At 43.2% G+C, this 22,008-nt stretch overlaps 1 protein-coding gene across 1 annotated transcript; it reads right to left on the bottom strand.

The window, feature by feature from the left end:
• Nucleotides 1-2,957: 2,957 nt before the first annotated feature.
• On the bottom strand, nucleotides 2,958-19,113 carry rfx3 (regulatory factor X, 3 (influences HLA class II expression)). The gene is made up of 17 exons (XM_008287788.1): nucleotides 19,073-19,113; nucleotides 14,746-14,858; nucleotides 14,489-14,577; nucleotides 12,471-12,729; nucleotides 10,712-10,786; nucleotides 10,244-10,425; nucleotides 9,991-10,110; nucleotides 9,778-9,902; nucleotides 9,540-9,655; nucleotides 7,711-7,826; nucleotides 7,424-7,578; nucleotides 7,238-7,335; nucleotides 6,978-7,127; nucleotides 6,416-6,624; nucleotides 6,165-6,318; nucleotides 5,933-5,975; nucleotides 2,958-4,938 (listed from the first exon to the last, which is right to left on the bottom strand). Exons 2-17 carry the CDS (start codon nucleotides 14,851-14,853, stop codon nucleotides 4,658-4,660), a joined length of 2,280 nt encoding a protein of 759 aa, XP_008286010.1. The 5' UTR covers nucleotides 14,854-14,858; nucleotides 19,073-19,113; the 3' UTR covers nucleotides 2,958-4,657.
• Nucleotides 19,114-22,008: the final 2,895 nt, after the last annotated feature.

The following is a 22,008-nucleotide window of genomic DNA, read 5'->3' as shown; positions in this document are numbered from 1 at the left end:
ATCACCCTACACACATTGGTTCGCTTGCCAATTTGAGAATATACATTATATGAAGAAAACTTAACGGCACACGAAAAGAAAGTCACGTGAAATTTTGTGTGTATATATTATATCAGATACTATACATTATCCAGAAAAGAGGAGAGAAAAAAAACAAAAAAACAAAAGAAATCACAAAAAGCACTTTAGCCAACATATCAGATAAAATGTTCACCAAAAAGAACAAATCAAATAATTAGGACACAAATAAATATACCTTTTTTTTCCCCCTCCCTCCCCAGTTTTTGATATATATACACATTTTAGGGTGAATCAAAAATAAAAACCTTCCCCAGATGCCACTGCCAAATGCTTGTGCTTGCATTAGAGCGTGCTACAGATGGCCACGACTCACTAGACTGTCAAATGGCACTTGAAAAAAAAAAAAAACAACAAAAAAAAAAGAAAAATCAATATACAAATCTCAAACAGGTCACAGCATTCAGAAAATATCATTTTGACAAAAAGAAATCACGATCATGAGAAAAAACAACTCAGAGCATTTTTTTTTACTTACAGTAACTCTCCTGGTTCATTAACCAGTTCTATACAATAAAAAGTTGTTTGCAGGTAATCTACCGTGTGTAATTTACTCTCTCTGTGTGTGTGTCTGTGGTGTCACGTCCAGTAAATAATAAATAGTCCAGTCTGAGGACAGGTCTTTCTGCTTCCTCAGCCCCGGTTTGTCTTCTCAGTGGCAGCACCTGTGCAATGAAAATGTCTGCTCTGTAGCCTCTTATCTGTAGCCCACCAGAGACCCAAGAGTCACCCAGGCCATCTGCTCTGGCCGGGGCGAAATTAAAGGCACTGGAGTCTGCTATGGGTCAGTGAAGCTGCCATGTTGTCCAGGTGAAGAGGCATTTCTCAGCTTTACGCTCCTATGACAAGGAATAGCTTATATCTTCTTCTTTTTTTTTTCTTTCGTGGTTGGAAATGGGCTCATTTGCAAACAGCAGATACAAAAAAAAAAAACAATCTTACCACTTAATTTTCAAAGACACTGAGAAATAAAGTACAATTGTGTTGGCAGCATTAAGTCCAGCGTTACAACCAGGCAGGCTTTGAGATGCAGAAAGTTTAAATCACTGTCTGGCACTGTCTGGCTAAAAAACAAAACAACAAGAAAAAACTGGGGGTAAGAATTCGATTGACAGTTTTCTAGCAGCACATAGCAGGTGTGCGAGACCAGAAAGCACTTAACGATCCTAAAGCACACAATTAGAGATTTAAAGAAAAACATCTTTTAAGCCATTTTTTTCCACATCAGGCACAAAATAATGTTCAGTAACCTTCTACAGTGTTCATATATGAGGATTTAAAAAAATAATTCAGCGAGAGAAAGGTCAAAATAAATTCCTAACGGTACATCCAGATTTAATAAAGTTTTCCAGACCCATCACTTTTTACAGTGCTCGTCACGATTCCATCTCTCACAGTTGTGTGAACGCAGATTTAAAGGGAGGAAGTATAAGAGATGATCTGGGGGTTTCCATTTTTGTATCTATTCACTGAATATTCTTTCTCCCAACTTGCACCCAGCAGTTTAATTCCAAGCGTCTGGGAGCGATCTCTCCTTCAAGTTCATAGTGGTCACGGACTGATGTAAACAAAACGCCTCGGGGCCGTCAACTCGCAGCTGCTTACAGCGCGGTTCGTTGGCCTCTTCTCGCAGACTTTTCAAACTGCCTTTCAATCAATATAGTTAGAAAGTCAGATTGGTGCGCGCTCAGTTCCTAGATGAGGTCAGGCAGACATTTCAAGCCTGCTGGGTTGAGATGTCTGCCTTTGTAAGGCTATAGTATCAGATGTGTAGCATAGGTTGAACCAGTGAGGAACGTGGCTTTTGGGTGGATTCAGTTTTCAGATTCCCTCCCCCCTCCAAAAAAAAAAGTGTCACCGAAATGATCCAGCAAAAAAAAAAAAAAAACATCAGGGAGGGTCCACTGACCCAGTAAGTGTTTTTGAACTTCCCCCACCCTTCTTTACTGTTGAGCATGTTTTCTACACAGGCACACAACCTACACGTTAACAACAAGAAAAAAAAGCAACCAAACAGAAAAAAAGAAAAATGGATCCTGCGTACTGCTGAAGGATTTTTTCTTTTTTGACTACTTATCGAACCTTTAAGGGCTGTGATTACAGCAAATACAGTGCCAACCCTTTCCTCTTTACCTTAACCAACCTACATAACTGACTTACAACGAAAAAAAAAACGGTCTTTCTGTACAGTAGGTCTGCTCTTTGCAGCGGTAGAATTCATGATGCATCCTCAGTACCCATTATAACATATGCATTTAAACCAAAAGAAAACAACACAATAAATATCAATAAATAAACATCTGCAGAGAAACGGCTCAGACCGTTTCGCCATGCACGAAAAAAATAAGAACGAAAATCATTTTAGTACCAAAATGCTCCTATTTAGAGGATTAATCTCAATATTTTCCACGACATAGAAGGCTATAACAGTTCAAGTATAGATGTAGTCTAATGAATCAGAAGTTAGTCCCCATGCCGTTCTCATTTCACAGTCTATGAACTAATTACAGATGAGCTACCCAAAGAAACATTCACATATAAACAATCAGAGCAACCACAACAAAAAAAAAAAGAAGAAGCAACAAATATATGTAGTGTATCATCATTATATATACTATACATATATATATCTATATATCTCTTTGAATATCAGAAAATATCTACTTTTGGTCCACTGTACAAAGATGATCTTCAAACAGGGAACAAAGGATGAAGCCTTTTTATGAGCTAAAAACTGAAATGAAAATGTATCAGAGGTGAGAGAAAAAGCAATGCAGATTTTCTCTATCGCGTTGAGATTTGTGCAGTACAGTGGTGTGTGTGCAATAAGGTTTGGTGACTGTGCTGCACGCGTCAAAGGGCTGGCACCACTGGTTTGAGGTAGGGTGACTGATGGATGTGTTCCAACACATACACACACAAGCACGCAGACACACAGGCAGACGCACACACACACACACGCATGCACATAAAAACACAGGCGCAGACCTACCGCACGCATCCACGTTCGCACGCACGCCACGCCACGCATACACGCTTCACCCGATAGCAAAGGCTAATGCAAGAATAGGCCTCAAGAGGGCAGAGTGAGGGCAGGAGCAAGGCTTAAAGACCGTGATTCAGAGAAGTAACGAGCTTAGTAAGAGCTGATCCAGAGAAGAAAACAACAGGTGTGTCTGTGCCTGCATCCCTTGGTCTCAACACTGATGAGCCAGCCCAAATCCAGCCACGAGTCACCAGAAAAGCCAAATCTGTGGCTGGGACAATGCAGAGGGGCTGTGGGCTCTTTACAGCACACAGTCAGGACTACATGGACAGCTGCATTTAAGGATAAGGCACTATGATAAAGCCGAGGTACAATAAATCCCTGACATTCCTTCTGCTCTGCAACATGGCACTGTGGGACAGGAAACAGTTTTTTTTTGTTTTTTTTGTGTGTGTGTGTGTGGCTCCCTCTCCGATTCCTCTTGTTGGTGTGTGTGTTTTTTTTAAGTTTTTTTTTTTGGTCCACTGCGAACTTAAGACAGAAACTGCGAAACCGGGGGGTAAACGTGTCCAGTAAGTTGTTTGCAAGATTACAGCTCGTCACATAAACCACACTACAGAGCGTCTAAAATGAACAAAGGCAAGCGATATGCACGGTGTGCATAGAAAAGCTAGCGTTGAGGAAGTGTTTTTTTTTTCGTTTTGTGTGTTTTTTTTAACAGCCTTTCTTCTCAATCTCATTTCTATGTACAGGAGTAGCAGCACAGACATTTCTTTAGGGGGATCTTTTTCTGTGGCTAAAAGCTATGAGTGGTTATCCGCAGGTGGCTACCAAATGATCTTCGAAACGGAACAGACAAAACTGCCCCGTGATCCTTATTTAAATGTCATACATAAATAGAAAGTTGTCCCTTTGTTTTTTTTAGCTACATACAATACTCAAAAAACATTTTGTTCAAACCAAAAGTGTATCAGCAGTTGGAATGCATGTCGACAGAAATCATACTAAAATTAGGAGGGATAACTAGAGAGTTAAAACAAAACAAAACACAATGATAGCACCATGAGTTTTGGGTAATACCAATTGAAAGAACAGCAAAAACTATGTACAATAGGTGAGTCGATCAATGCCTTTGCTCCACTGGGACTAGTGACGTGGATTTGAGCTCTGAGACATCAGTAGTTTGAAGGAGTTGAATTTTCCTTCGCAATAAAACCCATCTGTATACAAAGACAGAGGCGGTACCTAAATGGGAAACATTTAACGGGTCAAATTAAGTCCTTTTCCTCCAGGTCCCTTCCACCGGCTGCTGCATTGTGTTAAGAGCACAGACTTAATGGGATGACAGCACATCCAGAATCTAAGCAAGTCAGACAAGGACAGCACATCTTGGCCAGAGCATCACCATTTTCATCACTCCTCCTCCACTGACCAGGCTGGATAGGGAACGGAGAGCACGTCCACACAAGTGCAAAAACAGAGACAATGCATGGAAAAGACGCAAACATCGAGACTTACAGAGAGAAAGATATGTGGAGAGTGAGACAGCGAAAAACTGGGGGGCCACAGGGGATCGGCCGTGCCTTCAGACCCTCAAACGGAGGCGTAGGTGTTGCCTGTGGTGCTGCAGTGACGGATGGTGGGAGTGCCAGCGGAGGGGGTTAGGATGTGCTCGGTGTGGTCCTGCGGGGGCTGGGGCAGCGAGTGGAGGACGCCCGGCTGGACGACGCCCACCACGGGGTGAGACCCGTCCTCGAGCGCCCCGACCTGGATCACCTGGATTACCTCGTGTTCCGACTTCTCCCGTTTGGCGAGAGGTTCCCCGGACTCCTCCGTGTCCTCTTCTAAGTCACTGTCCATCCCGCTCGTTTCATCTAGACGGGAGAGAGCAGGGCATGCATGAAAAACGGATGTGGAGGTCATGAAGAGTCACTGGAGATGCAAAAAAAAAAAAGTTGGTATTTTAGTTTATCATTCAGTGGTGGGTTCTACTGTCCCACAAACACTTATGTGCCATTTTCATGCACACACAGTGTATCTGTGCAATATATTTGCATCCATTTAGGTTCCATATGTCAGTACAACATCCATCCATCCATTATCAAACACCATTTCATCCTCTGTAGGGTCGCAGCTGACTCAGGGTGAAGGCAGGGGACACCTGGACAGGTCACCAGTCTATCACAGGGCTACACTTAGAGACAGACAACCAAGCACACTCACATTCACACCTACAGACAATTTAGAATCACCAATTAACCTCAACATGTTTTTGGACTGTGTGGGAGGAAGCTGGAGAACCTGGAGAGAACCCACGCTGCACAGAGAGAACATGCAAACTCCACGCAGAAAGATCCCGGGTGTCCTCACCGGCGACCTTCTTGCTGTGAGGCAACAGTGCTAACCACTGAGCCACCTTGAAGCCCTCAGTACAACATCAAAAATAAGTATCAAGCATACTGTAAAATGAGTGGTTTGGCTCAGACCACTGCCTGGCCCTCACCACTCAATATCACATTTTTGCTACATCAGGTCTCAACAAGTAAACGATAGTCAAAGCTCCTGCTTCTATTTGTATTCTACATGCTCACATCTCTCAAGAAAAGCTGCTCAAAACCTGTGTTGTCTTGTTCGGTTTCATGCTTCCTGCACTGCTGCTACAGGGGACCAATTATGTCAGTTCTTTGATCAAAATCTAACGCTAAAAAGGATCCCTTTTCACAATTAAGGATATGAAAATTATACACGGATGAAAGAGTAAAACACTTATGAAATACAATCTGAGCAGCTCATTATGTCTGTCTGTGTGGTCACACTACGGTCAAAAATGTGGTAGAGTTCTCAGTTTCTGTACATTTTGCCACATACCTTTATCAATGTTGGTAAGGGATAAGGTGTTGAGGCTGTCAAACTGTAAAGAGATAGAAACAAACATCAGAAATAGAGGCACTATCAGTGTTTCACATTGTTTTATGAACACTGCCATTTATTATAGTGTAGCACTAACTATGAAATGCAATTAAAACAGCAAACAAAACAAGTCCTGTATCCAGAGAGTTAAAACAAAAAGAAGAAAGAAGACAAGATGCCACATTTGTACCTCCCCCATGACACCAATGGGTGTCTCTCCAGTAGCTTGAGCCACACGATGTTCCACAAGGTAAAACATGTATTCGTCATACAGCAGGCGAATCAGGTGGAAGGAACCGAAGCTGGCAGCACTGCGCAGGGTCAGGTCCCTGATCACCATAGAACTGCAGAGACATGAAGCAGAGACATGAAGTATCCTGTCTCTCGGGAGCAATGCTTCTCATTGTCATTATGGTTGTTGTTTTCTTTTTTTTTACAGACCTGTAGAAGGACCATTTAAGCAGGAACTGTCGAGCTGCTCTGGGGAAGCTGGGCCGGTGCTCGTAGGGCTTGAGCACCTGAGTGACCACATTATCCAGCCAGGCTGCCCACTGCTCCAGAGAGCTTTGCTGCTGTAGTGTGGCCTTGAAGTCCTGCTCCAAGTGCTGAACCACCCCCTCCTCACACTGGCACACCCATGATGCCTGCTCCTATACGGCACCATGAAGAAAAAACTGGAGGTTCACAACTGTACACTGACAGTAAACAATGTCTATTTTTTTTAAAGTTATTTTTTTGGCCTTTGTGCCTCTATTGGATAGTGTAGTCAGAGAGAGACAGGAAAGTAGGGGAGAAGACATGTGGGAAAGGGTCATGAGCGGGATTCGAACTCATGACCTCCACATTGGGACTGTAGCCCTGCACATGGGACGCCAGCTCAACCAGGTGAGCTATAGTGGCATCCCAAAATGTCTATTTCTTTGACATAATGGATAATAGAGAAATATTCAAACATAACAAAAGCCCCACCGCTGAACATCCAAACACAGAGAACTGCACTGACCTGTACATTGGCAAAGTCAACACGGTTGAGATCACTCAGCATCTGGTTGATCTGTGATGTGTTTTGCAACACGGCGCGTGCCGCCTGAGCCAGGTGGTTCAGAGATGTATATCTGCGCAATGTTTGCGCAAAGGCACTAACAGCGGCAATCTGTGAAAAGAATGCACCCAAGAGCCCAAGTATTACCTACTGTACGTATACACACCTTTCACAGCTGATGATAAAGTATATATATATTTTTGATGAATGCTGTGGTGTACCTTGGTCTGGATCATTCTCTGTGGAATGGCATTCATGGCATTATTGAGCCAACCTTCCAGGCTTTTGGCAAAGTTGCGAATGGCTTGAGTCAAGGCACCTGATGAACAAAGCAAACGAATGACAGTTGTGATACTACAAACTTTAACACAATAGTAACATGAGAGGTGTCTGTGACTTCAGCGTACTGGGAATGGGTCTCAGGACATCAGGAATGAGGATCTCCACAAGGGCCTGGTACATTAAATGGTCACAGGTGCTCATCCACTTGAGTACGGCCTCATTTCTGCACAGCACCATCAGCTGTGATCGGGGGAGCCGTGCTTCAATCTCACTTATGCTGCTGCGGAAAGAACAAACCGGACTTACACAAGATGCTTTCGAATTTTCAGAAAAGCCTAAAATACACGATATCCAAATGTATACTTGTGAAGTGTGTTGTGGTACCTAATGCTTCTGTCTGACTTGACCTCACCTGTTTTCTGTTACGGTGGCACCCTCTACAGTGTCAGGGGGTGAATAACGCCAGAATGTCTGCCAAAGCTTCTCAATTAGACTGAACTGGAGGTTGACAACCACATCCAGGATAGCCTGAAACAGAACCGGAGAATGAAGGATTAAAAATGTCTCGACTGCAACAACTTTCTACAAAACGAGAAATGAATCGGTTGACAGATTTTACCAGAGAAACAGATAATGTCAAATGTATGTTTTAAGTGTTTTGAGAAGCAAAAATGAAACTCCATTCATCTCCACTGTACTGGCAAGCAGAACTCTCATACATGGACATCTCACAATATCAGATCATTAACCCCAAAGTAGCTGCATGGTTAGACACTACTAGGGACTTGTCAGGAAATATGTTTTGTTCTTCCTTGCAATTTGGATGAAATGACTGTTTAAAGCCTTGAGGATCAAGTCGTGGATGATGACTTGATCCTTAGTTTCCAGACATCATGGGAGCTGTGCTTAAAAACTCCACAACATGAAAAGAAAATATAGTTTCAAAATGTCAGCCGCTGGCATTTAACGCACCTCGGTCACCATAAACACACGTGACCTTTCCAAAAGTCTCCTCACTCTCAGTCAAGCCAAACTTTGAATGGGTGAACTTTTAGCAATTTTGTAAAACTTATGTTCAGTGTTTTTTGTCTTCAAATTAAAGACGGTGTAAATAAAATAAACTCTCTCAACCTCACTGGCTTTTTGACTTTATTGGATAGGCTAGTTGAGATAGAAAGACAGAGAAGTGGGGGAGAGGACTTGCAGGAAAGGGCCATAGCGGGATTTGAACCCATGGGCGCTGTATCAGGGACTATAGCCCCTGTACGTGGGTCACCAGTTCAACCAGTTGAGCTATCGTGGCGCCCCAGGCATGTTATCTTTTTAAAAACTACCAAAAATGGCAAGCTTTCCAATGGTCTATGCACTATTCATTGGTCATGTGCTGCTCCATTGGAAAGCTTACCTAAATCCAAGCTTTAAACTGATATATTCCATCAAAACCCTTTTATTGTGTTAATAAAAAACTCAATGAACAGATTCTGTACAAAAAAATAAAACTTCAGCACTCCTCGGTGTAACTGAGAAGCCATTAGTGACCCGGCTACGACCGGTCATGCAATAAAAATTCAGTGACTTTTTGGCTGAACTGGCCTGAACTGCAGGCTGTGTTTACATAGAACAGAGAGGAGACAAGTATGGAAACAAGTTCAAAATGAGAGTAAAGAGTAAGAAGAGAAGGAAGTAAAATATCTATAGTATGTAGTATGTTTGTACGGTATTAGCAACACCTGTGGGCACATGGGAAAAGGCTGCACAGGCTGATTTGCGGCTTTCTTTAACTTTCAGCTTTTCCTTTTTTAAGATTAATGGCATCATAATTTTACCATAAGGCACAAAAGAATGTTTCAGTTCTCTCTACTTTATACTATAGTTGTGGTGCTTCCACTTTATAATGGTGAAAAAAAAAAAAAGCTCACAGTGAGTGAAAAACGTGACAGGAGCAAAGAAATGGCCAGATTTAGAATAAAATATTAAATTGGTGGAATAAGATACATGACAAATATGACATGAAAGAATTAGAAACTTAACAGAAAAATAGGTGAAACAGGTCAGGGTGGTGAAATACAGCTGTCACGGTGACTACATAAAGCCATATGTTGCTTCTCTTGTTGGATCTCAGCCGTCTTTGACGAAAGAAAAACAATCCGACTCCCTGTTTCCACTGTGGTTTACACTTAGGTGCCAAAATGTGCTGCGGTGATTTTACAGTGAATATCAAAAGGATGCACTTGATCTAACCTCACAGTGCTCTCTGTAAAGGGACTGGAGAGCTTTCACGTCCTCTGGGCTGATGTTCTCTGTATTGCTCTGCCCCAGGTCCAGCTCTACAAAGTCAGGGAGTGCCCGTGATGCATCTGTTGGGAATTAGGGAAAATTAAAGAGAGAGAATAATCTAACAAAACAGTAAGATTCAGTATATTTCAGTGCATTTTTTCCCAGTTTTACAGACATGCAGATTCAGAGAAAAGCTGCTGACCTAGAAACTGCTGGTGTTGCTGGCTCTGCGCAATGACCGTCTGCTCGGCTGCACCGGGGTGGTGCTGCCCTCCACCTGAGAAATTCTCCCCAGAGCCGCCATCAAACTTCTGAACCGGTTTAAACCTGAAATCAAAATGGCTCATTTCAGTGTCTGTGAAAACTATGACTTGTGTCACAGCAGGTACTGCACGCCGGGCTGTCTGTGTTCTACCTCTGTTTCTGCTGAACAGGTTGCTGCCTGAGGGCCATGTACTGCATGTCTTCTTGGAGTCTGTTGAGTGGGGAGTCTGGTTTCACACGTATACCATAGTAATGATACTTGGAGTTTCCTCTGCAAGACAAAACCGAACGTTAAAGCCACTGATAGAGTCTCAGTGTGAAATTGAGCAGGCAAGCAGACTACTAAAACATGAAAATCTTGCATCTTCAAGCTAACAGCTTGAGAAAAGCTAAAAGTAGCAAACCTCGTCCCAAGGCGCCTTGTACGGAGTCCCATGAAGATGGAGCGGATGAGTTTGCCAAAAGAGGCTGCATTTACAGGGTCCAGTTTCTGCTCCTGGCAGTGGCGCAGATAATGATTGTAGAGGGTGGATCGTGGTAGACTTACTCCCTCTGCTGTCTCATAATTGTCCAACAGCCACTGGAGCTAAAAGGGGGAACACATGCTTATTAACTAAAGAGATTCACACACTGGTCCGTGGAAAGACCTCAGGCCAACAGTCAGTAAACTTTATGCTGCTGCTCTGCAAAAGCTTCTATAGCGGCCAGTAAATTTAAAGCATTTATAACAATTAAAACCAGCAGCAAAAAAACAGCAAGCACCACACACCAAACTCAAATGTACAGCGATTCGAAAGAGGCAGAACAGCAAGAGTGTGAGCTCAGCAAAAGTTACGGTTAGGCGAGAGCAAGCATTCGTAAAAGCAACTTACATGGCTGTTGAGCAGCGAGCTTCTCTGACTGGATAAACCCTCAGATTTTTGGAGCGTCTCAATCGCCATTTCAATCTGATAAACCACGAAGCACAGGACAAAAAAATGTAAGAAGGGGGGAAACAAAAAACAAAAGCAAGAGAAACAAAAAATGAAACACATTACTGGCCACGAGCAAAAAAACAAAAAATAAAGAGAGAGAGAATCTAGAAAAGATCCAAAGGCAAGCACCACTAAACCCAAGCAGAGCAGGACTAGCTGTCATGTCAGGGAAATCTTTGCCACATATTCTAATTGCTAAAGAACATCGATTGTGGATAGCTGTCTGTCACGCAACCCTTCGGGATTCCTCGAACACAGATCCACTTAGAGTAACTGTCGTGTCGTAAAAAAACAACAGATTAAAGCGGTATGCCAGGAAGATTTAGTAACACCTGTACATCACCCTCCAGAGTGACACCGAGAAGCTGGTTCATGCCTTCAGGAGAGAAGCCTAATTGGGTATCGGCATTTTTTTTTTTTACGAACAGCTTAACGTCCATCAAACACATACAGTGACAGAGATAATCGCGTGTGACGTGAAAGAGACAAGATGCAGGAAGAACAACGTGCTGACTGCATTTCTGGAGAAATTTATGCTGTGGGTGTTGTGGGTGATTTAATTCGTGCTGATGATCAGCACTGAAAACTCAAGCTCGAGTAAGGGTGACTGCATGGTGTATACAATTGATTCTAAGCGGCTGACTCGGGTCATTACAGGACAAGAAAGTTTACTTGTAAACTTGCTTGGGAAAAATATAGACTTTAAAGAAAGAATTGCTGGCATCAAATCAACTGGATGTGCTTTATATAATATTTTTATGAGCGGGTAGTTTCTTCGGCGGTAAAATATGCACTTGCACACATTTTGTGTACATAAAAAAAGTCATTATTTGATGTTAAAACTCTCTGCTATGACTGACAGCCACATAATATGTAATACCAGGCTCTACATTATATGCCCAAACCATCATTTTGGTTCAATATAGAGCACCATCATACTAAAAGAGTGAGGCTGTTGTAATGTCTGCTCACTCCAACACAAGGACTCTCATGAAAATCAGATGTGCAGTTGTGATTTCTTGACTATTCCTCTACACCTGCCACTTACTCCCTCTTTTCCTCGACACCAAAGAAACAACAAACTAATGCAATCACAGACAGAAACCAAGCCCTGTTCTACTTCAACGCTAAATATTAAAAGGTTACATGATCATTGCTCGCAGTAGTCAGATCACCACAGAGACATGGACCCAGCCCACGCAGCGTGTTGCACGCATCAGCAAAAGATAATCGCCAGAGATAAAACACCACGGCACACAATCACGGAGGAGGAAACGCACGCAAAAGTTGCTTCTTTTTAATACGGCGTGCTATCAGCGCTATACGTACGCGCTGAAATTTTGCAAACATGACACAATTATCGAGTTTAAATATGGAACTCCACTTAAGAGACTGGTGACCTACATTTCGGATCAAACTGGTGCAGAGATCAATAAAGTATGACAGAAGCGGAGCATCTATGCTAATAGGCAGAGTCTAGGCAAACTAATAGCTGTGTGGTTCTTAATGGGGGGAAGTCATAGAAGTTACTACAAAGTCACTGCAGAGGGCTACACACACACACACACACACACACACACTAGTCAGAACGAACACACGAAAGCAGGCAGGCAAAAGTAGGCGAGGGGCCCCGTTCGGTGGGTGCTGCGCGACTTACAGTAGCCGGGGAAGCTCGTGCGGTCTGGGTGGCGGGGTGGGGTCCAGCGTTGTCCATGAGGTAAGCCCCAGAACTGCTGCTGATTACCTGACCCCCCGTCAGACCCATGCTCATTCCTCCAGTGCCCCCTCCTCCGTTGTTGGTCATGCCATGAGATGTCACCACGGTGGACACTTGCGACGAGCTGCCCTGCGTGTCGAAGTAGCTCCCTCCGCTGTTCTGGCTGTACAGCTGCGGCTCTGAGTACGAGTAGGTTCTTCTGTTCGGAGGAGAAGTTAGCAGTCAGTCAGTGAGCTCAAACTGAGAACCAGCAATAGACACATAATAGAAGTACTTTTGTTGTTATATTCAAATTAGCTGTTATTTTACTTGTTTTTGAATAAAAAAAATACATGTCAGCAATCATCAGCACTGAGGTTTCCACCAAGGGGATCAATAAAGTTTTATTCTATTCTTCTATGTTAGTCCAAGTATGTTTTTGGGGCTATATATGAATAATTACACGTTTATTAATGCTTTTGTAGTCACAGTCAAACAGCTACTATCACAACAAGGCCAATCTCAAAAGCTTTTAATTGTTCTTTTATCAAAACTTTTCATAACTATCACATACAATCATGACTCGATAATCCGACACTAAATTTGCGGGCTGCTTGCGGACTGCTGAAGCTTATAGGGAATCCAAATGTTTTGGATTGTTGGGTGTTTCTGTCTCTGCCTTTGTGAAGCGCTATGAGATGACTTGTTGTTGTAAATATGCACTATACAAATAAAATTGAATTGAATTGAATTGAATTAAATGTAAAACCTTCTTTTATGTCAGATAGCAAGGCTGTCGGATTGTCAAGACGGAGGTCGAGATACAAGGAGGGCTTGATGCTTAAAGTGTCATTTGTTGTTCATTATTGTTCATAGTTGTTATAACAACTAGTAGGGCTGGTCCGAATATGGTCTTTGGATATTCAGGCCCAATTAATGATGAATATCCAAATATTCTGAGCGGTCAGGGAGGACACTTGCATCCCGAGGGAGCGCTCTGACGAGGTGGAAGTGGCCGGAACGTATAGGCAGCACTCTGCTGCTGATGCCAGTTTAGGATATCGGTCACACTTCCATGTCCAATATCGGTGGTGGCGGCGGTAGCAGCAGCAGCAGCCACTCCCCCGCAGCCGCCATCCATCTATGTTTACTTCCCTAAACACTGAGCACGCTCACTGCGTCATTGTGTCCTCTTCTGCGCACGCGGGACACTTACTCGCAAAAAAAATCAGAATTCACAAAAAAATCCAAATTGAGCATGAAGTCCTACAGTCTGAACGTAGCCAATCTGTCGGATTGTTCAGTCAGATAATACAGCGTTATCCTTATTTGTGACATAAAATGTCATGTCAGAGTCAGAATCCAAGGCTGTCGGTATGTTAAGGCTGTTTTCTATGTGTTCCGTTCATTTTTCCTACAAACCTGTCGGATAGCAAGGTTTTCGGATTGTTAAGGGTCGGATCATCGAGTCACGACTGTATAATGTCAACACAAGCCGAGTAAACATGTCACGTGTTCAGCAGTCTGGTGGCGTCATCGTGTATTTCTAAGCACAAGTCTGCCGCTGCCCCTAACGTGACTGTTTCCACCAGCAGCAGAAGTCAGACAGCGTGTCTGTTTGTACATGCACCGATGTGTACGTGTTTCACAGTACGACAAACACAGCTTTGGCTTGTTAGCGTGTATGTAACCCCGTTCCTCAGGCCCAGGGGAGCCTTGCACAGCATCAGCAACTCGAAAGACAGGCCTACTTGTGGTCATGTTCAGGTGACTAAGCGCAATCGAGCACGTGACTACGCGCCCCTCAGAAAAGAAAGCAAACAACAGAAGGAAAAAAAACCCTCCCACCAACATCATGTGCTTGTGACATGAATGATGGTGTGAAGAGACTTAAGAGGAGAAAGAACAGGCCGTGGAGACGCAGCGCTAATATTTGTGGAGTGGTGTAAAGAGCAGAGCTGGGTAACAGGCTGACTCACATGTTGCCATTGGTGTAGACGCCACTGTTTTCCTCGACATACTGCACCTGTGCTGGGTAAACATGCTGAACCTGTTGAACAGTCTGGGCCTGGCAAGATCAGTCGCAAAGGTTGCAAATTAATTATCTTGTTTACTTCATTTGCATATGGCACTGACAAATACAGGCAGGCATCAGTGTGAGTACAGTAGGCACGCTTAGGCAGAAACATTCAGACATATAAAAAAAAAAAAGAAAAGACAAACAAGGTGGATGTACCTGCTGCTGGACAGGCACCTGCTGGGTGGAGCCGGTAGGCTGGACAGGCACGGTGGTCTGAAGAGGGACAGTGGAGGTGGAGTCAGCGCCTGCTTCAGGGGTCTGCATGGCGCCTAGATAACAGAAAAGGCTGGTTACGGTAAATTAATCTCAAATATTGAAAACCAGGAGCAATCTAAACCTACCGGTCAAACTGGCAAAGCAACTTCATAACTTAATAATGAAAACACAATTATGGCACAGAGGCAACACTCATGAGGTATCAGGGAATGATAACTCACTTCAGCAAGGATGAAATTTACTGATGTTGGTTTTTCTGGTCAACACTTTTGTTCCACCCTCTGATATTATAACAACTGAATAAACAGTAACACAAAAAACTTCAACTATGACACTAGCCTTTAATGATTTAACAAACTTTGCTCAATAGCCACACAAGAAAAAAAAATCAGTCACATTAAAATCATTGCATGGAGGAACCTAAATCCAATAATCATCCACAGTATTTGGGCAGCGCAGGACATTAAACATGCCTAAATGAGATACTAATCCAGGCCTGGTGGGAAGCATAAGGTGTCATCGTGGACCCCTCGTCTGTTTTACCCAAATCAATGCTGCCAAAGCTGCTTTAGACCGATTCTAAGCGAGCACCTGCTTCTGCCCCGTGGTACTCAATGTACTAAGAGCCTCATGCATCAGTGACACATGGTCTTGTCTCCACGTTCACAGCCATAAAACAAGTTAATATTTAACAAACTCCAAATAGATGCTGCTTCTCGTTGCTCCGTCAGCGCCTACTTTTCGCAGGTTGCTTCTGATTGAAAGTCAATGATGAGTGCTAAGAAGAAGGTTTGAAGAGAATCTGGCAAATTAGCCTCATTTTGTGTCTCTACCAGATGATTTAATTACCACTACTACTAATAAAAAGAAAAGAAAAGAAAAGAAAAGCTGTGTTGTGCAGAAGAAATGTAAGATGGTGTGTGTATAATTCTGAGCCAGGCTGAACTGAGCATTTTTTTTAAGATAAGGACCAGAGTGAGAAGAAACGCTGTCGGTGAACCTGTGTTTGTGAGTTAATAATAGTATGGCTACCATCACCCATTCCTTCCAGGGAAAGGCCACCTCCTCCCCATCACAGTTTCCATGAACAAGCCTCTCTTGGTTAATTAAGCTGGGTCTCCTAACAGCTTCAAAACTCTCCAGGGAAAGCTTGCCCCCTTCTCTTTACCTTTAATATGACACTGGGCCTTTTCTTGAGCGGATCACTCTATTCGCGTCGGGGTGACTAAGCTCAAAACTGGACTACAAAGCTCGAGTCAAATGTACCAGGTGTCCTAAAAGCAAGACGAGGAAAATCTGTGCTCTCCTTAAACACACACACAGAGGCAGTGGGATTCATTAAGCCGAAGCCCTCTGCTTTCAGCATGGCAGTTCTGAGCACCTTTGGGAGGGCGATATATGTATTTAGCGTCACTGTCGGACATGTCGGCGAGCTGTGTGGTTGGCGGAAAATTAAACTCCTATCCAGCTCAAATATTCTCTAATTTCAACAGGACACTCTGAGTAAGTGATGATTATCATTATGACAGCCTGGTTTGATTAACCCACATGCATCTACCCTGTAGTTTGAAAGTCCCTGAATGCAGGCTACCAAATTGATAAAAATCTCATACCACATACTCAAACTGCAGCCTTCGGCTTACTGTATGCCAATGCTAAAAAAAGGAATTGCACGGAGAGGAGAATGTACACTCATATTCCACAGTGCAGCGTGAAAGCTAAAGTACATGGCCCCAACTGAGCCCACCTAATCGAGGAAAAGAGCCCCTGCATCACACCACACTCTTGTTGCCTCACCTCAACCCCCTCGACAAAGACACAGACACACACACACACACACACTAACACACCTCCTGCCACACCATTCAGGCACTCCCTTGTGGCCCACTTAAATGCTGTGCTCCACTGAGCAAGTGCTAGCCCTACAAAGACACAGAGGAACAAAAGCCACCAAGGAGTGCAACATTTTGCCCTGAGTTTTCTCCCTTCAATTCCTCTTTGCTAATATCACAGGCAACAAATAGCAAAGCGTGCAAAGGTTCATAGTCGCAGCTGCCTGAAAACAAAAAAAAAGAGAGACTGTAATTTGCCTCTCTAATGATCACGTATGACAAAGCTGAAATAAGAGCCGACGAACGAGGTTGAAAAGTGAACGATGCACAAAAATCTAACACACAGACATGATCGGGTGCTGGTGGAGGGAGATGTAACTGATGGGGTGGAGGGGTGGGGGAGTATGCAAAGTACTGTGCTTGTTTAGTAGCTGTGTTTAAAGATTAGGAAGGGAACTGGGAGTGGCTTGTATTGTGCAGATTTTGACGTCGTAAACATTGAATCAATATGTGGGACGCTGTAAGTGTTCAACAGTTACCTCGTGTCATGGCAGCACCACCAGAAATGTGTTTGCAATCACAACACGGGTCGGTCCAACATGTGGGTTTCAGAGCAGAAAACAACAAACTTTAAGCCTCCGTTTTTATCTATAAGTTACATTGGCAAAAAATAAAAAAACCCAAACCAAACATGCTTGCTAAGCCACGAAAATGGCCGACTGAATAATTGAATTAATCAGCCCCTCTTTAAGTGATTGGAAATGCAACAGGATCCAGGCGGCAGGTGGCATGGTACTATTTCTGCCCTACTGGACCACAGGTAAGTGGTAACATGATCTGATAACTAGCAGTTCCCAACATCCTGTTTTGTTTGTGTGTGTATGAGCGAGTGCTTTGGAGGGAAGGGGGGGTGACCCAGTTTAGGTTGCCAAAAAGATGAATACATTTACAGTATTTTTTTGGGGGGGGGCTGCACTTACATAATGTTTACAGGATGCACGGTTTTTGACGAAACTGGTTTGGATTATGCTGACATACAAAAGAGCTTATTAGCAGCAACACACACGACTCACAACTTCAAAAGATAATTCTAGAGATTACGAGGGTCAGTTTTAGTGTATTTACAGCTAATTATCTCTCCTGTGGTGGGCACGTACAGATTAGCCTAAATGGTCAGGAGCACCTGTCCTCCCCTCACCTCACCACACACACACCTGTTCTCCCTCCTAAAGGGAATCAGAGGTTGAACACAGACCCAAGAGTCATTGTGATGCAACATTAAGAAACCTAGTTTATATGAAACACCAGCAGGATTACAGAAAATGCAAGTTGTGAGGAAAATGTACACAAGACATCTGACTGGAACAAGATGGGACTGAATTTTTATTTAAGTCAAATCAATCTGGTAAAAGATCTCCTTCCTATACAGCATCATAATGAATTCAATATTTTTTTAGCGCATAAAAACACACGCATGTATATAAAGATAGCAAATTTGATTCCAACCTCTAACTTTTTTTTTTTAGTTAATATTTCTGCATTGCATCTCTATTGCGGAAGGGCTGGATGGACCGATAACAGCCCCGTTTCCAGTCTGTGCAACACAGAATAACCAAACGATTGAAGAAAACATTGCGGAAATTTAATGTACACCCTTTAAAGCGTTATTTCCCCCCTAAATCTGCCCCTTGCAAAACTTCCCCCTGTGTTATCAGGCAGCTTATCATGGCCATCTGATGCCACAAAGAGGGCAGATGGAAAGCTAGCGAAGCTATCTTGCTCCCTAAGACAAAAGGGAAAGTAATGGCTTAGCTATTGTCAATAGCAGTTAGTGTGTGGAGAGCTAGCTCACAGCACTTTCCATTTCCCATCGACGTGCTGATTTCGTGCGACTAACTAAACAGCCGAACACACCCGAAACACAAACTCGCCGTAGCATTACCCCCCCAAAAAATATAAGGATACCGACAGGAATTGTCAGGAGGCATCGCTGGCGTTAGCAACCTAGCAACAACAGACACCTGCTCCTGCTCCAGCTGACCAGTTAGCATCACTGACTAGCCCAGAGCCAAAGCTACCACACAGCATGGCAGCTTTAAGCGAATAAGTTCCCCCCAGAAAAGCATATTTTTTTTTCGCCAAAGTGAACACGCTCGGGTTTAGTTTTTTTAGCCTCAAAGCTCGCAGTGAGAGGACACGGCTAGCTGCTGCTAACGAGCAGGACCTCTCTCAGCAGTGGGTATCTACAGGCAACGCTAGCAAAGCGGGCTAACACGTTACAAAGAAACACCCTTGCTAGCAAACTACCCCAGCGAGCCTTCATTCAAGCAAGCAGACAAAAACACAAGCCGAGCGCAATTTATATCTCAAAATGCTCCGGTGACGCCAGAAACGACATGCATTCGGGCTAAAAATAGCAAAGAATTGAATCAAACCTGAGCTGTGGACTGGTTGATGAAGATGAGGATGGTGGAGGAGGTGGTAATGATGGAGCGAGAGGTTGTTGTTGGTGGGTTACAGTCGCCAGGACTACGGTGACTATGGCGCTGCTTCACTGGGCAACAGTTGCTATAAAACTCACCGGCAGCGCGCAACCTTACCAGGCAGGTGGGAGGAGATTAAAGCGCACTTAAACCTTAATGGAAATATAAAAAAAAAAAAAAATAAATAAAATCACACGGAAATACACGCGTCCTGGCTTCGCTTGCGAGTCTGTTAGACGGCTGCTCGTTGCAGGAGGAGCTCACTGGTTTGGTCTGATTTAGGTGTCCTGCAGACTTTCGAGAATATGTTAAAGGGATGTTCGGATAAAGTGCCAAATTTGTTTGCTTGAGCTGAGATCTTTCGTAATTCTGCGAGATGTTGTAGTCTTTTGGTTTCTGTCAACACTTCATCAGGCTGCCGAACCCTAAGGACCTCCATAATGTGATAATTTGAGTTATTTTACTATCATCTGATCTGGCCTTTTGCTGCTGATGATTCATGGTGATGATTTAATATTTTTGCTGCACTCATGTTTGTTTGTATTGTGACATTCTGAAAATGAGGGAATTTATTAACATTTTATCATCATTATTAGGCTTTTTTTTTCTCCCCCCTGCACAGAAAAGGCTGCTGAGATGTGGATTAACTCCTACAAAGGGAAAAAAAATGTGTCCCTGAAGCTACTGCTTTAACCCGTGCTGGTATTTTGTCTTTGCTTTCATCTTACCTTCATGATTTTTGTCTTGACTTGTAGCTCTCTTGTGGTGCGACTTCAGTTTGCCACACGTGTTTTGCATTTATCAAAAGCCAGACGGGGACACAGTTAAAGAAAGCAACTATCATTAACCATCACACCACACATACACACCTGTGGGATATTTTAAACTGTTTCCAGTACAGCACATGCCGTAGCTCTTTTGAAATCATTTACCATGAAGTTTGAAAATTACCAACCAGATCTTTTTATTTTTTCTATGAAGGGATGGTGTAAAGGCAAAACTGTGTTTCAGCAATAAGTGTGAATTTGTAACCAGACATGTGCAAAATCAGTTTCCAGTCCGTCCTGTTCAGCATACCTGGTGGATGAAAGGTCAAAGGTCATTGCCATTTATGAGCCAACGCCTTGCATTTCTGCAATGAGTCCCGCCATCCTGTCTAGCTTTCAAGGTAATGGTTGCATCTCTCTTTATGGACAATTCAATGCTAGCAGTGCAGGTTTTATCCAACAGCTGCCTCAAGTGCAAATATCCATCCATCCCTGCCTTATCTGTGGGTGACTGGGGCCTATACCAGCTGACACTGGGGTACATCCTGGACAGGCTGCCACTCCATCATAGCACCCTAAAATCCACATTTACATCCATCCATCCATCATCTATACACCGCTTAATCTTCACTAGGGTCGTGGGGGGGCTGGAGTCTATCCCAGTTGACTCAGGGTGAAGGCAGAGGACACCCTGGACAGGTCACCAGTCTATCACAGGGCTACACTTAGAGACAGACAACCAAGCACACTCACATTCACACCTGCGGACAGTTTAGAATCACCAATTAACCTCAACATGTTTTTGGACTGTGTGGGAGGAAGCCAGAGAACCTGGAGAGAACCCACGCTGCACGGGGAGAACATGCAAACTCCACGCAGAAAGATTCCGGTGCCCCAACCGGGACGTGAACCAGCAACTTTCTTGCTGCGAGGCAACAGTGCTAACCACTGAGCCACCCTGCAGCCCTCCACATATACAGCCAAGTTATAATCACAAATGAGCCGACCATGTATGTGCTTGAACTGTGGGAGGAAGTTGGAACCCCCAGAGAAACCCGATGCAGGCAGAGGGACAACATGCAAACTCCACACAGACAGGCCCCAAACCCAGCATCAGTGTCTAAATTAGTTGTTTTAGTAAAAAAAAAAAATTCACCTTCGCTAAGTATTTACAATAATGTTCCAGCTTTGAGTTATTGCACCACTACTTGCCGTGTTGTCGGACCAGTACTGTGAGTGTTTTGTGGATATTGTCATAAAGATGTTCATAAAAATGAAATTAAGTGCAACAAGTTGAAATATTTTAGCACAAGTGCAGCTAAAAAAAAAAATTCATGCAAAACTTTCAAATTGTGAACAGTGACCAAACAAAGCCGGCATTGTTAAGAGACTTCTTACTGGGTACAAAGCTTAACCAACCACCTGTGCCCACTGCACAGCACTTTTTTTTTTCTTTTTCTTTTTCTTTTTTTTTTGATTAGCAGCACTAAACAGATGCTTTTTGGAAAAGCTGTTGTTGTTGTTGCTAAGCAACTACTGAAACCCCCATCTGAAGCATGACACTCTTGCTAAAAGAATTATATTCAAGTAAAACAGTTTGTCCTTTCAATTTCAAACAAGAAGAATAACTGCTGTGAAGTCTGGTGCCAACTGGCTTTTATAGTTTACCACAGCCAGTGGTTGCTAATTATGTCTGCGATTTATGTTAGCTTATTGCTTCCGCCGTTTCATTGTGTTGTTATTCATACTGCTGCAACCTTGTCTCGTTTTGTTAAAACACAGATAGAGAAACTGATTCTATAGCGAGACGCCGACTTGAACAATTAAACGGATTTATTCTTGAATGAGGTTTATAGCAAAGCTGCTACTTTATTTTTTCTTCTTCTTCTAATGATCAGCCAGAGCATTTTTTAAAAAGCCGCTATTCACACTAATTTTTCATCATTATTTTTGAGATTCTCAGATGAGTAGATCAGTGGTTTTGCCCTTGAGTGGGAGAAAAACAGATTATTTAAAAGGCGTAAGTTAACATCTTTTGCCTTTCATTTATATTTTGCAATAAAATTTCTGAATTTGTGCTTCTTAATATGTAAAGGCATGCACATGTCTTCAATAACCTTG

The sequence above is a fragment of the Stegastes partitus genome, unplaced genomic scaffold, assembly GCF_000690725.1.
Source record: "Stegastes partitus isolate 25-593 unplaced genomic scaffold, Stegastes_partitus-1.0.2 Scaffold521, whole genome shotgun sequence".
Classification (NCBI taxonomy): domain Eukaryota; kingdom Metazoa; phylum Chordata; class Actinopteri; family Pomacentridae; genus Stegastes; species Stegastes partitus.
Note: the sequence above shows the minus strand (reverse complement) of the source record. Positions and strands in the feature narration are given on the sequence as shown.